Source organism: Typopeltis vanoorti, chromosome 5 (assembly GCF_054136105.1).
Source record: "Typopeltis vanoorti isolate ZY-2024b chromosome 5, IOZ_Tvanoo_1.0, whole genome shotgun sequence".
NCBI classification, from domain to species: domain Eukaryota; kingdom Metazoa; phylum Arthropoda; class Arachnida; order Uropygi; family Thelyphonidae; genus Typopeltis; species Typopeltis vanoorti.
This window is the reverse complement of record NC_143553.1, coordinates 49,693,885-49,708,461: the sequence shown is the minus strand read 5'-3', so window position 1 is coordinate 49,708,461 and position 14,577 is coordinate 49,693,885. Positions and strand designations below refer to the sequence as shown.

Here is a 14,577-nt window from a genome sequence, read left to right as displayed (position 1 = left end):
AGGCAAATGGGCCAGAAGAACACACGCAGTTCACACACAACAATATGTATTTAGGCATAAGACTCTACACAACACTTTAACCGAAAAAAGTACGTATTTTTTTATTATGGCGTATCACCGTGTTAATATTATATTCTGGATGTGAGACAGTTGTAAGCTTTTTTCGCACAAATATTTGGAAATTGGCTTATATCAGAAAAGAAATCATACTTTTTGGAACAGTCTTTTCCATACTGTTTTTTTCCAATGAATACAACCACCACCTTTTCAAGAAACTTTTTAAATTATTATTATAATGAATAACGACCATCCTATCCAAAGAGCATGCTGAATTACTCTTAAAGTATTATAGGTATTATTATTATTATTATTATTATTATTATATTATATATTTCTGTATATACGCCATAGTAGTAGCCATAAAAGTAACGATTGCGCATCTTATCGCATGTGAAAATAATTGAACCGTGCAGTTTTTTAAATAATCTCTCGTTTACTGACTCACCTTGTTTCCGTGATTTAACGAGAGCTTTATGCGGAGTTTTTTTTAAAAAATGTTTAAAAAATTGATTGCACGTTTAAGTTGAAGAAAAAGAGAATTTTCTAACTCGGCGAGTCGCAAAAAAAAAAAAAAAAGGAAAAAAAAAGATGCCTGCTTGGTGTTAACTGTAACCAACAGTTGAACAACTTTCTCTCTCTCTCTCTCTCTCTCTCTGGCAACTTCCAGTCTTCAACAGGCAGTAAAGTAGAGCACAAGCGATCTTGATCTTTTAGAAGTAATAGTCTCCTTATGAAAGCTAAACAGTCCCTGCCATTTTCTGCCATATGTTGTAAAGATGAGCAAGACTCAAGAACGTGTACCTCGGTTGAGTACAAAATCCCCCTAACCGTAATGCTGTTAATTCGATACGAGGTTTTCAGAATGCATCTTGTTAGAAATATCTTTTTTTTTTATTATTATTATATCAATTATAAGACGGTTCATCTTTGCGATGGCTTCCACTGCGACAGTTATGCCCCTTATACACTTACTCTTCTGTTGGGAGTCGCGGGGAATTCGATAACTGTAACATAATGTTTAATCTAAACTTACTAATTTTGTGGTTTCATTCACTTTTTAATTTTTATTTTTATAATTGTCTCTTTATATAGTCTACCTCGACTAGTCATGATTTCATTTATGATTAAGATAACATCATTATACAAAATACTTTTTATAGTATTTTGTATAATGAAATAATTTAAATTTTACAGCAATTTAAATTATATTTCTTGAAGGATAACAGTTTTATGCGTAAAATTTTAATAACTGACATTTATCGACTCTGAAAGACTATGATGATTAATTATTTTTATTTCATAAGAGATTAATTTGTCATATTTTTGACATTCGCCTTTTACGGCCGGCCGTGTTTTGAGTAAAATGTTCTGTAAATTTTATAGTTGCTTTATTTAGAAAACAAAATGAATAAAGTCCAATACAATAGCATAATAGAAATAAAAATATTTAGACCCCAAAAATATCTGTAAGTTCTTAAAACTCTTACCCCCCCCCCTTTGTAAACATGATATATATATATATATATATATATATCTTTAGAGAAAATTTGGTTCGGGTATGTTAACCAAAACTCGGAAAATAACTGAAGTGAATAAATTATGTTAAAAGTGTAAAATACACAAAATTAGTAATCTCTGTTTAGCCGTCGTTTTTGGACGGCTTCCAGAATATTACACCTGTTGCCTCACAGGTAGCTCTGAAAGAGAGAAAAATAATGCAAAAAAGACTTTCTGTCGTTTCATTTTATCATCTATCGATTTCCCCCCTCACTTCCACCTTTACCGGATCTGGCAGAACCTTTCTCCATCAGTCCCTTCTCCTGTGATCTCTCCCTCCCTCTCTCTCCTTCTCTGATACCTGCTGCGCTTTTCATGATGCTAATATCTGTAAGAGGAAGAAAGTATTACCTTTTCTTGAATATTGCCCGTAACACAGGAATCCTCCACGTCTGTCATAGTTCATCAAAGGCAGTTTTCCCTCAATGTATGCTCGTTGAAATAAACCACCTTCTAAGGACACTGGTCAGCATAAACGAGATACACGATAGATGATCACAAAGTGCGACTGCGCCTCTTCCACTCGATCAGATCCTTAGCTTGACAAAACGAGTATTGGAACAAGTGTATAGTGGCGCCATCTATGACGTATCGAAATAAATATTATATGGAATTGCATATTCGGAATCACTCATAAATAACTGATCAAGATATACGGCAATTTACTTAAAAGAATGAAATCATGGAAAATAAATAAAAACCTTCCTTTAGTTTAGGAAGCAAATTCTGAAAGAAAGCATTATATTTACTTGAAAAAAAATCGTATGAAAGAGTTAAAATAAAAAAGGAAGGAAACTTCCGCATTTCGACAGAAAAAAAAAAAAAATTAGAATGAATGCCGTGTTAAACGATTCTGATAAACTCTTCTTAGTACTTGAAGTGATTCATATGAACTGTTCTCACTATTTTAAAGGAAGGTTAAATTATTTCAGCAACTTTTTTCTTACACTTACAATTATTCTACTTCTTTCTTATATATTTACAAGCTAATGCGTCGTTATGTTTTCGTTATATTCGCGTGCAGGATATATTTATCGCAGCCATGTCACTTACTTAAAGAGAGACATCATTCTCGCTCGATAAAATTGCATTAAAAAAAAAACAGATTCATTCAATTTTCTTAAATAATGCCTATATGAATAATAAAAGAAAACACGTAGACTTTTGTATGAAACCCCTTTTCTTGTTTATCCTGTTGGTTTTATCTTGTTTATCCCATTAACTTATAAATATACTGATGTTCTTTAAAATTGGCATTTCCCTTTTTAACAAACACAAAAATGTTTCTGTTCATACAGAATATAATTTCAAAAATATATGTGATAAAAATGTGTGTGACTATCATTGGCTAGAACTTCATTCATACTGGATGATTTGAGCGTTAGTTAGCCTAAATAGATCATTGAAATCCTATCTTCTCTCCCCCACCCCCATCCTTTTTTACCTCAAAATATATTGCTGTTATTATTGTTATTACGTAAGTGTGGAGTTATACAATGTTTCAGATCCGAGATACTGAAACACAATCTTAACTTTTCATCAGTTCGTTAATCTATATACTAACACATCATGTTGAACAGAAGGCTTTTAGTCGATCTTCATCCATAATGTAATTTAAATTCTTTTAATATTAAATTTGTTTTTCTAATTCGAGAAAAACAGTTTTCAGTACTTTCCTTGATATAATCTTTCTTAATGTATAGCAAGATTTGTGTTGATCTCAGAGCAATCATGCTGGTCTAAAAAGATCCGTATACAGATCACTATTATTCTGCTTTAGTGCTAAACATAATAAGAGTGGTTGGTCGACGAATTTAGTGCTCCTGCAAAGTTGGTGATTTTTGTCTGTTTTTATTGTGTTTTCCTTTAGAAAATTAGTGTTTTTATACTAGTATAGATTTTAGTGTTTTATAGTGTATTTAGTATTTTATCATATATTTTTATTAAGATATTTTAATATTTAATATACGTTTAAAATGGCGCCAAAAAAAAGGGCAATAACGGTAATGCTAAAAAAAAGCACCGCAGGCGAGAAGAAGGTTAGCCCTGCCAACAAGGTTATTGTGTACATGGAGGAGGTTAACGAAAATGAATTAACCGCCGAAATAGCGAAGTTGAAGCAGATTATCAGAGAGACAACGCGAGAATTGCAAAAAGTTGAGAGACGTTTAAATGAGAGCAGGGAGAAAAAGAAAAATGAACAGGAAAATAAGAAACAACAAAGCAAGGAAACAGGTAAGTCAAAAAATAACGAAAATCAGGTAATTGACGTTGTTAGTAAAAAGAAAGAAATTATTTGGTATAGATGAGAGAGTTATAACATCGAGTTTTCCTGGAGCGAAAATTAAAAATATAACTCAAGTAATTCAAAAACAGAAAAGAAAAGTAAATGAAATGGTAGTTGTAATAGGTACGAACGATTTAACTGGTGATAAGTTTAGTATGAGAGAGGAGATGAAAGGGTTGCTGGAAGAGGCGAGAGTGAAGAGTGAGAAAGTGAAAATCGTTAGTATTTTACCTCGCTATGACAAAAATGAATCAAAAAGAAGGGCTATGATGGCAAACGATTCAATGCGTAGGCTATGTAGAAGGAATGGATGCGAGTTTTTGGATGTGTGGAGTGAGTTTGAGGGAAGATTGGATTTGTATAAGAGGGATGGCCTACACCTGAATTCGTTTGGTATCAGGAGTCTGGAAAAACTATTAACTGGTATGAGACCTAACAGGGAAACTAAATTATAAAGGGAGGAATGATGTAAATGTGAGTGTAAGAGCGAAAATGGCATATAACTGTGTTAATGATGGGAATGGGATTTGTCATGGGAATGTTGACGAGGTAAGAACGATTTCGGGTTTGTGTTCATATGTAGGACCAATCATATGTGTGCAAATATGTCTACATGTGTAAAGCATTAGAGAATAATAAAGATCTGCAAGTTGTCCAATTGGGTTAGGCAGACTGCAAACAAGAGTATACTAAAGAACATGAAGGTAGATTATTTTGTCTGTATACGAATGCTAGGAGTATCAGAAACAAAGGGGTACAGTTTGTTACCTTAGTCAATATGTTGCGACCTCAGATTGTAGGAATTAGTGAGACCTGGCTATCAGAATCAGACCTATTAACTGGTATCGAGTGTCATGAGTACAGTATTTTTAGGAAGGATAGAGTGGATAGGAGAGGAGGGGGAGTGCTGCTAATGATATTGGATGACTTAAATCCAGTTAGAGTTGAGACCTATGAATGTAGTAATACTACTAACAATATTTCACTTGGCAGTGAGTTTGAAGCCATCTAGTGTGAGGTGGAATCTAATAAGACAAATTACACAGTGGGGTGTTGTTACAGACCTGGTGGATCGGTTGCTAGTGATGAAGAAATGCATCACCAAATAGAAAAGATGAGCGCGAAAACAGTAATCATAATAGGAGACTAATTATCCAAATATTGATTGGGTAGCAGTAGAATTTCATGAGAAGAATGAAAATGCATTTATTGAGCTGTTGCGGGACAACTTCCTCACGCAGCATGTGACAGAAGAAACGCCCTCTGACACTATAATCAAATCTAACACTCTTTGCCCTCGAGTTTCTGAATGCCCCATTCAGAGAAAGTTACATGTTGAACTACAAAGCAGGAAATTATGACCAACTGAGGAGTATACTGAGTTCAGTGGAATGGGATCGGTTGCTGGGTGGAAAGGATATCGACAGTGTATGGGAAGCATTTAAACAATATTTAAATGATTCGATATCAGAATGTGTCCCGAGAGTTCGAAGAATAAATAGTGTAGGAGTCAAATGGATGTGTAATCTTATTAAGCAAGAGATTCGTAAGAAAAGAACGATGTGGAAGGAATACCGTTTGCATAAGGATGACTTCCGTTATCAACGTTATAAGCAGCAGGCTAAAATAGTCACAACTGTTGTACGGAAAGCAAAGTCTGATTATGAAAAGAAACTGGCTCTGCATGCGAAAGACAACCCACAAGAATTCTATCGATATGCTGCAAGTAAAAGAAAGAATGAATATGAAAGAATAACTCTTCTAAATCCAGATGGAGTGAGGGTTACTGATGCAGAAGAGGTTATTCAGTTAATGAGTGCCCATTTCGTTAAAAGCTATCAACCTAGTGAACGCAACATTGAGCTCACTGTTACCTCTTCACTAGATGAAGAAACGCAGGTGTGTGAGGCCGAGGTATTAGAGCTGTTGTACAAACTGAATAAGAATTCATGAATAGGGACTGATGGAATATCGGCATGCGTGCTAAAAGAGTGTTCAGCTGAATTGATCATTCCTTTGACCAGGATGTTTAATAGGGAAGATTCCCCATGGTAATTCCATTGCATTCCATTCCATTCCATGCATGGTAATTCCATTGCATAAGGTGCAAAGACCGATGTATCAAACTATCGACCAATTAGTATCTCAGGAGTGGTGGTGAAGATTTTAGAAAAATTAGTTAGGGCCCGCGTTCAGAAATGGGTTGACAGTGAATCTCTACTTTGCAATGAACAACATGGATTTACTAAGGGAAGGTCATGTTTTAGCAACTTGCTCACATTCTATGATAATGTTACCATTGAACTAGACAAGGGGAATGGATACATCATGATTCTTTTGGATTTTGTTAAGTCTTTTGACATAATACAATATGACAGACTGCTGCATAAATTGGAGAAAATGGGTTTGGGTTATACAACATTAGCATGGATAAGAGGATGGCTGACTGACAGATATCAAAAAGTGGTATACGGGGGATCTGAGTCTGCAAGATTTAAGGTAACAAGTGGTGTACCACAAGGATCAGTGCTTGGGCCACTGTTATTCAATCTGTATATTAATGATATTGGAAAGGATTTGACAAGCGACATACAGTTATTTTCTGATGGTGCAAAAATAGGCAGGGTAATCATGAATGCTGCTGATATGCAGTCCTTGCAAAATGATTTGAATAAGCTGGAATTCTGGGCATGGGGAAATGGGTGTCAGCTCAATGTCAGTAAATGTAAAGTCATTCACTTCGGCATGATTATCTATCCAATATCGTATTATATTGGTGGGATTAGGCTAGAAGAAACTGATGAGGCTAGGGATCTTGGAGTGTTAATAGATAGAAAGTTGAAGTTTAGGGGCCATGTGGCAAAGATATTACAAATACAACTCAAAAGATAATTGCAATGCTCAAACGAACGTTCACATGTAAAGATAAGGATGTTATTTTGCCTCTTTACAAGGCATCGATAAGACCTCACATGGACTATTGTGCGCAGGTCTGGTTTCCGATGTGATTCTGATATATTGGAGACAGTACAAAGGCGAGTGTTAAAAATAATATCAGGAATGTGGAATACTGATTATGAAGACAGGTTGAGAATTTGTAGATTGCAGACACTAGCAAACAGGAGAAAGAGGGGGTGATATGAATGAGACTTACAAACTGCTGAAAGGGTCATATAGGATTTCAATTGATGGGATTTTTCAATTTATGGAGGGTGGGGAAAGGACGAGAGGGCATTCTTGGAAGCTGAGAATGAAGGCCGCCAAGAAGAGTGTAAGGGCCAGATTTTTCTCTCAGAGGTGGTGCGCGATTGGAATGGATTGCCGTTGGATGTTGTGAGTGCCAGCAGTGTGAATGAATTCAAGAATAAATATGATAGCTGGTGCGTGTAGGATGTGGCCTCCCTCGCATGTCTCTGACTTCCTGGAGGTCTCTCTTAATAATAATAATAAGAAGAAGAAGAAGAAGAAGAATAACGTTTTACCATCATCAGTGCATACTTCTTTTTCAACACACTGATTAGTGACGTCTTAAGAAAGTTGCCATTTACTGCAACATTACATTTTGATGCAGCATTGCGAATCTCTATTCAGTTGCTCACAGAGTTGTAGAAGAAGCTATCATGTATCTGAAGAAGAAGAAAGAAGAGTCTCGGCTTTCCCTGAGGCTTAACATCATTTCTGAAATCGACTCAAGTCTCTCAGAAATGTACTCCCCATCCAACATTCTGCCAGCTTGAATACCAAATGAAAATTAGGGATTTTGATCAGAAATGTACGGAAGACATCCGAAACCTGCGCCTCATTTGAAATAAAAGTTCATTTCTGTAGGTCGGGGAACATCTAGATAGCACATTAATGATATATAGGTATGAGGAATTCGGGACATAAAATTAATTCTGATATATTTTTTAATAGCTATCAGTTGTAATCCAGCGAGAATATGTGAAGGAGGAGATTCCGAAGAAGCGGCGGGGGGGGGGGGGGTAAGATAGATGGATAAACGAAAATGAAAAAAAAGTCACTTGACCTAGCATAAACGGTCTCCAACCTACAGGTTGGAAGGTTCGAATTCCACTATGGGCATGGATATTTGTCTTTAGGTGGATGAAACTTCATTATCCGGTGTGAGACCACCGCCTGCTTATTGGGAGGCCTGAAGTGGCTTAAAAATGATCCGTGCTTTGTCTCTAAGAGCAGGGTTTCCGGACTGTGTAAAAATGCAATACAATACAATACAAAGTTTATTATTTTCATCACGTATACATAATATTTATAAATATACAATTCAAGTATTACTATCATATTTTCTGTTCGTTTTTACATTTATTTTTGGCTGATTATTTTGTCATAGAAGTCATTAATAACTTCTCTAATGCCGCTAGACATTTTCAGTAGTAGTAGGTCATGATGAACACAGTCGAACGCATTAGATATATCAAGATAAACGGCTGCTGCGTACCTTCCTTTATTTATTCCACTATATATATAAAAGCACGAAAAAAAAAAGTTCTGTATATTTGAAGTTGAACTGTGTGTGGGGGAGGGTATTAATTCGCTGATGCTGCTTGTGTTTTTGTAGTAATTATCTCGGAGATATCTTTAGAAACAGGATAAAAGAAAAATGAACCATCTCTGTGTTAAAAAAATGATCTGAATCAATATGATAGAACTCCCCCCCCCTCCCAATATGAGAACTTTGGTGGACTACTCCAGATCTGAAAACAGTGTTTTAATTCGAATTAGGATTTGCTTGAAGTGACTAGTCACTCAGAACACTTCTGCATTAGGTTAGGAGTCTAAAGGTTTTATTGCATCCTGTGTCTATCTTAGTTTTTTCACTGCAGTAAATATCTAATATGAGCAGTCTGAATATTTCCTACTTTAAAGTGCTTCACTTTAGGCTCAGTGATAACTGAGTCTTGAACATTGACTGAAGTTGTCCAAATGATTTGTGTCCAAGAATCATTCTGCTTTTCATTTCTTCGCGACATTTTGTTGTGCCGATATATATTTGTCCTAAAAAAATAAGAAATATACCTTTCATCATTCCTGATATTATACCTATTTTTGTTTATATTATTGTTGATCACAACTTGGATATTCTGTAAGTTTCTGTCTTTATGTATTACAGTTTGAATTTCAACGAAGAAGAAGCGGTTTGATTAGTGATGTAGTACACATACCGGCCACTGAATTAGAAACGTTATTTAATTGCAGAAATCAGTGGTTTCCGTATAGGCATGCGACTGCTAATACCGATCCTCTTCAATTTTCTGCGCATAGTTCGGTGAAATATGGATCGGGAACAGCCTTTATTAAATGCTTCGGTCAATTGCTCCACAGAGGAAGTTCTGTTTGTCCCTACAAACTTTCTCAGATGACGGCGATCTCGTTCCTGACAGACTATCTTAGGACCACAGTTACGTCTCTTAGACAAGCAATGTGGGTTATTTTTCCACTGATTAAACACTCGGGCACTCACAATAAGCCTTTTATCGAACTCCGAAAGATCCTTTACTTTTGTGATCAATGCTACTGACGATTACTGACCAGCAGCATTCTTAAATAGTTGAGAAGAACACGTGACCAAGCATTTTACATATATACATAAATTTTGCGTAAGTGACGTTTATGTACATATGCATCATCATCATCATCTACTGGCATTGGACCCATGGTTGTTGATGTACATATGCAAGTGACGTTTATGTACATATGCATCATCATCATCTACTGGCATTGGACCCATGGTGGTTGATGATGATGATGCATATGTACATAAACGTCACTTACGCAAAGTTTATGTATATATGTAAAATGCTTGGTCACGTGTGTCTCCACGTGTTCTTCTCAACTATTTAAGAATGCTGCTGGTCAGTAATCGTCAGTAGCGTTGATCACAAAAGTAAAGGATCTTTCGGAGTTCGATAAAAAGCTTATTGTGAGTGCCCGACTGCTGGAGCCACGTGTTTGAAAACAGCAGAGCTGACTGCTTTCTCAAAAGGTGAGAAATTCCGAGTGTTTAATCAGTGGAAAAATAACCCACATTGCTTGTCTAAGAGACATAACTGTGGTCCTAAGACAGTCTGTCAGAAACGAGATCGCCGTCATCTGAGAAAGTTTGTACGGACAAACAGAACTTCCTGCGTGGAGCAATTGACTCTGCTGCCATCTTGATATGATTCTTCCATTGCATTCTGTTTTGTGCAAGATGATTCAATTTGTGTATAGAGTTTCCGCACCATTTGACGATGTCATCGCCCCATTCTCTGTTTGGTCTTCCTCTTTTGTTCTTTCCTTCAATTATTCCAAACAGCAACGTTTTTAATTTTCTCTCATCATTCATTCTACATATATATGGCCAAATAAACGTAGTTTCCTTTTGATTATTTTCTGGATCAGGTTTTCTTTTGATTGTATTCGTCTGTAGATTTCCTCATTGTTCACTTTCTGCATCCAGCTTATTCTCAAGATCTTTTTTATAGCACTTCCTCTCAAATGCCAATATCCTCCTTTCAGATTCTCTCAGGAGTACCCAGGCCTCCCATCCATAGAGCATGCTGCTGAAGATACAGGTTTCTACAATGCGCAGTTTAGTTTGCATCTTTATAGCTCGGCTCTTCCGTATTTTGTCCATGGCTTTTAAAATACTTGTTGCTCTGGCTATTCTAATTTTTATCTCTTTTTTGGGGTCTAAGTCATGCGTCATGTGGTATCCAAAATATGTGAAGTGTTCAACATTTTCCAGTTTAAATCTGTCTATCGTAACTCTGTTCAGTAAATCCTGTTGTCCGAATATCATCATTTTAGTTTTTTCAAAGTCGACATTTAGTCCATATATTTTTCCTTCTGTGTATAGTGTTTGCAATGTCTGTTCCAGCCTTGCTGCGTCTTCTTCAATCAGGACGATGTCATCTACAAAGCAGAGGTAGTTTATTCTCATGCCATTTATTGAAATGCCTCCACCTTCTTCTTTAATCTTATCTAGTGTTCTTCCCAGATGTGTGATGAAGATGATTGGTGATATTGGGTCCCCTTTTCTTGTGCCTTAACTAGTGGCAAATCAATCTCCAGTCTCACCTGCTATTCTGATTTTTGCTTGTGCTTGGCTGTTTATATCTTTCAGCAGGCGGATCAATTTATTGTCCACACCATAGGATTCCAAGACAGCCCATGTTATATTTTGGTCAATATTATCAAATGCTTTTTGGAAGTCCACGAAACAGCAATATATATTTTTGTTCTTTCTTCGAGCTTTCTCTGCTATTAGTCTTAGTGCGAGTATTTGTTGCACTGTACTTCGATCTTGTCGAAATCCGGCTTGCTCATCCGGAAGATGTGCCTCCATATTCCCCTTCAGGCATTCTGTTAGTATTTTCATCAGCACTTTGTCAAGATGACTCATTAATGCAATAGTTCTGTAATTGGTGCATTCTAAAGCACTGCCTTTCTTACGAAGAACAACCAAAACCGATTTTTTCCACTCTTCGGGGGCATACCCTGATCTCCATATTTCATTACATAGCTTATGTATTTCTTTTGCAACTGATTCTCCCCCATATTTCAGCATCTCGCCTATTATGTTGTCATTTCCAGGACTCTTGTTATTCTTGAGATGTTTTATAGCCTTATTCACCTCCTCTTCCAAGATGTCATTTTCAAAGATCTCTGCTGGTGGAGAGATACTGCAACAGAAGTAATCAAAAAAAAAAGTTCTTTGATTATTTCTGTTGCAGTATCATTTAGTTGACTTTTATCTAGTTCACTGCAATATCTTGTCCATCTGTGTATGATTTCTGTCTTCTCCATCAATACTTTACCATTTTCATCTGATTGCTACTGATCTTATTTGCCACTTCCTATTGACATTTCTTATAAGTTTGTAGATCTCTCTAGTTTTGTGTTCTCCATTGTACTGGTCAATGTCTTTGCACTGGTCCTCTAACCATTTGGCTTTGTCAGATCTTGCTGCTTTCCGTACTTCATTGCATTTTTGACGGTATAACTCATCTGCTGCCTCTGAATTATCTCTTTTAAGTTTCAGTTCTCTTTTCTCTGGTACCAAGTTTAGGGTTTCCTCAGTTATCCATTTCTTGTTGATCTTTTCTCTTTCAGGAATTACTTCCTCTGCTGCTTTTTTTTAGCACTGTAGTCAGTCGTTTCTGCTCTTGTATTTATATTTTGTTTTTCACTTGGGGTCTTAAGCTTATTTCCAATATGTTCTGATATGCTGTTCTTAGCCTGTCTTCATTTAGTTTTGAGATGTCTCTAGCTTTCTGGAACTTTCCTTTGTACTTCTGTTTCAGGTTTAGTCTTATATTCGCAATCACCAAGCTGTGGTCCGAACCATTATCAGCTCCTTGGAATGATCTGCACTGTTGAGCTGAGGTTCTCCATTTCTAGTCTATTAATATCTGGTCAATCATATTCCTGTGTTTGCCATCGAAGGAGCGCCACGTCCATTTACGATAATCTTTTTGTTGGAATTTGGTATTGCAAATCATCAGGTTGTTATCCGTGGCAAATTCCAGAAGCATCTCTCCACGTTCATTTCTTTCTCCATATCCAAATTTTCCCATAACCTTTTCCCACCCTGTGTTATTTTTGTCAAAAATAACACAAGCATAAATACATATGCATAAAGGCCTCTAATTCAGTGGCCGGTGTAGGATGGAACGTACCTGGCCGGAGTTTCGTTTTTTTTTTTTTTTTTTTTAATCCAGATTTTTTAAAATTAATATTTTGATTTTCTTTAGCAGTAATAGGCAAATTTCAAGATATTAATATTGCAAAAATATTATTTAAAATGTTCATATACAAGTATCATGCTATAAAATTTATTCATACACTTTTTCGAAATAATATATGTCTCCGACAAAGGGAAAAGAGAGGGGTTAGGGGTGTAAAGGTGAATAAAATGTCGTAGTGCTCCGGCACTTTTATTTTTTTTATTTTAATATTCATATTAGGTTTAATATTTTAATATTTTATTTTTAATTGTTTAATGTTTTAATATAATAGGTTTAATACTAGGACAGTTAAATATCATCAGCAAAATGTAAATGATTCAGATGACCTCTAAGCCTTGATCGATTCCCTAAACAGCAACTTTCAAATATTATTATTATTATTATTATAAGGTCACTTCCATGAAGTCCTTATAGTCTGATCTAAAAGAACTCTAAAATCTAGTCCTCACATCCTTGCCAATTATACTGTTACTTAATTTTCAGATGTGACCCCTAGTGAGGAGAGAGAACTAGGGTTTAATTCTTCATAGTAAATATTTCCTTCAGCCGTATAAAATCCTCTAAGTAACCCATAAACAAATTTCTTAATCGAAAAATCTTCAGTCTATCCTCATATGGAGTATCTCATCTCATAGATCTGCCACCATCTTGGTCACTCGCCTCTTCATCCCTTTCGCCCCTTCCCTTCAATAAATCCAGGCGACCAGATCTGCTCATAGTATTCCGGATTAGACTTATAAAAAGACTAAATCTTATAAATAGGATAAGCTCCTTATCTCTGCGTGTCAGTATGTTCTTCAATAACCAGGTAATCCTATGAGCTGTTCAGCCACTTTTGTAATATGACCTATGACGTAACTCAGAGTCCACTAGCGCTCTCAAATCCCTAACCTCATTAATTTCTTGCGGTCCATTTTCATTCACTGTTGTACACAGCTAGTAAACGTTTCATCCTAAAATGCATAAATTCACACTTACCACCCTAAACTAATAGCCATTCTTCTTTGTCCATACTGTCGGTCTATATAAATCGTCCTGCAAGATCGTACATAATAACAACTGTTCCACCGAGTTTTACATCATCAGCAGCAGATAACTGAATATTTTCCCTCAGATTATTTTCTATATCATGAATGTACAAGTTAAATAGCAGCGGCCCGAGTTCAGAGTGGGACACTGCTGGTCACTTACATTCTCCTGTACTCTAATTGTCCATAAACTGTTGTCTGATGTCTATTTATTAGCCACCCTTATCCACATCACCAGCTTCATATCCACATCCATTTTCTACAGTTTATATAACAGGGTTCTATCCGTATTCTGTCAAATGCTTTTGCAAAATCCAACAGATCATCGTGTAACTAGTGCCATTACTCAACTCAGCCATTACATTATTACGAGTATAATAAGCAACATACTCAAGTATGACCTACCTTTCACAAAAATCATACAGTACTCCATTCCTGAATTTTGTCTTTAACTAACTTCTCCAATACCTTAACCATCGGCTGTGAACTGCTGATCGGTCAATAATTCTTACATTTATTTTAGAGCTTCCTTTATGCAGCGAAGCTATTTTCCTGTCTTTCTCTCCACTCTCTTGGACTATATTCAGAATCTGATGAAAGGCACCACGAGTTCCACAACACATTATCGTAATACGCTAGCTCTAATATCCTATCTAATCCTACAGCTGTATCCATATCAAAGTTCTGTACTATCCTATCACACTTCTACTTCAGCTACATGTTTCTACATTAGTCCTTATCATATCATTACTGCAATATCTCCCCATGGATGATACAAGTTTGCGAATTGATCACTCAGCAATTCAACTATTTCATCTACTTTAGTACCATCTTACCATCGGCATTCTTCAGAATTATTCTACCATAGCCATTTTTCTTTTTTTGCTATATTCTA

The 14,577-nt window shown here is 36.0% G+C and overlaps 1 protein-coding gene across 1 annotated transcript in view; it reads right to left on the bottom strand.

The window, feature by feature from the left end:
• LOC150106394 (uncharacterized protein ZK1073.1-like) overlaps positions 1–2,104 on the bottom strand; it is a 247,633-nt gene extending 245,529 nt beyond the window's left edge. Inside the window, exon 1 of the mRNA XM_090392419.1 lies at positions 1,969–2,104. Within this exon, the coding sequence (XP_090248545.1) occupies positions 1,969–2,016 (48 nt within the window). The 5' untranslated portion in view covers positions 2,017–2,104. The remainder of the gene's footprint in view (positions 1–1,968) is intronic.
• Between the last annotated feature and the right edge of the window lie 12,473 nt (positions 2,105–14,577).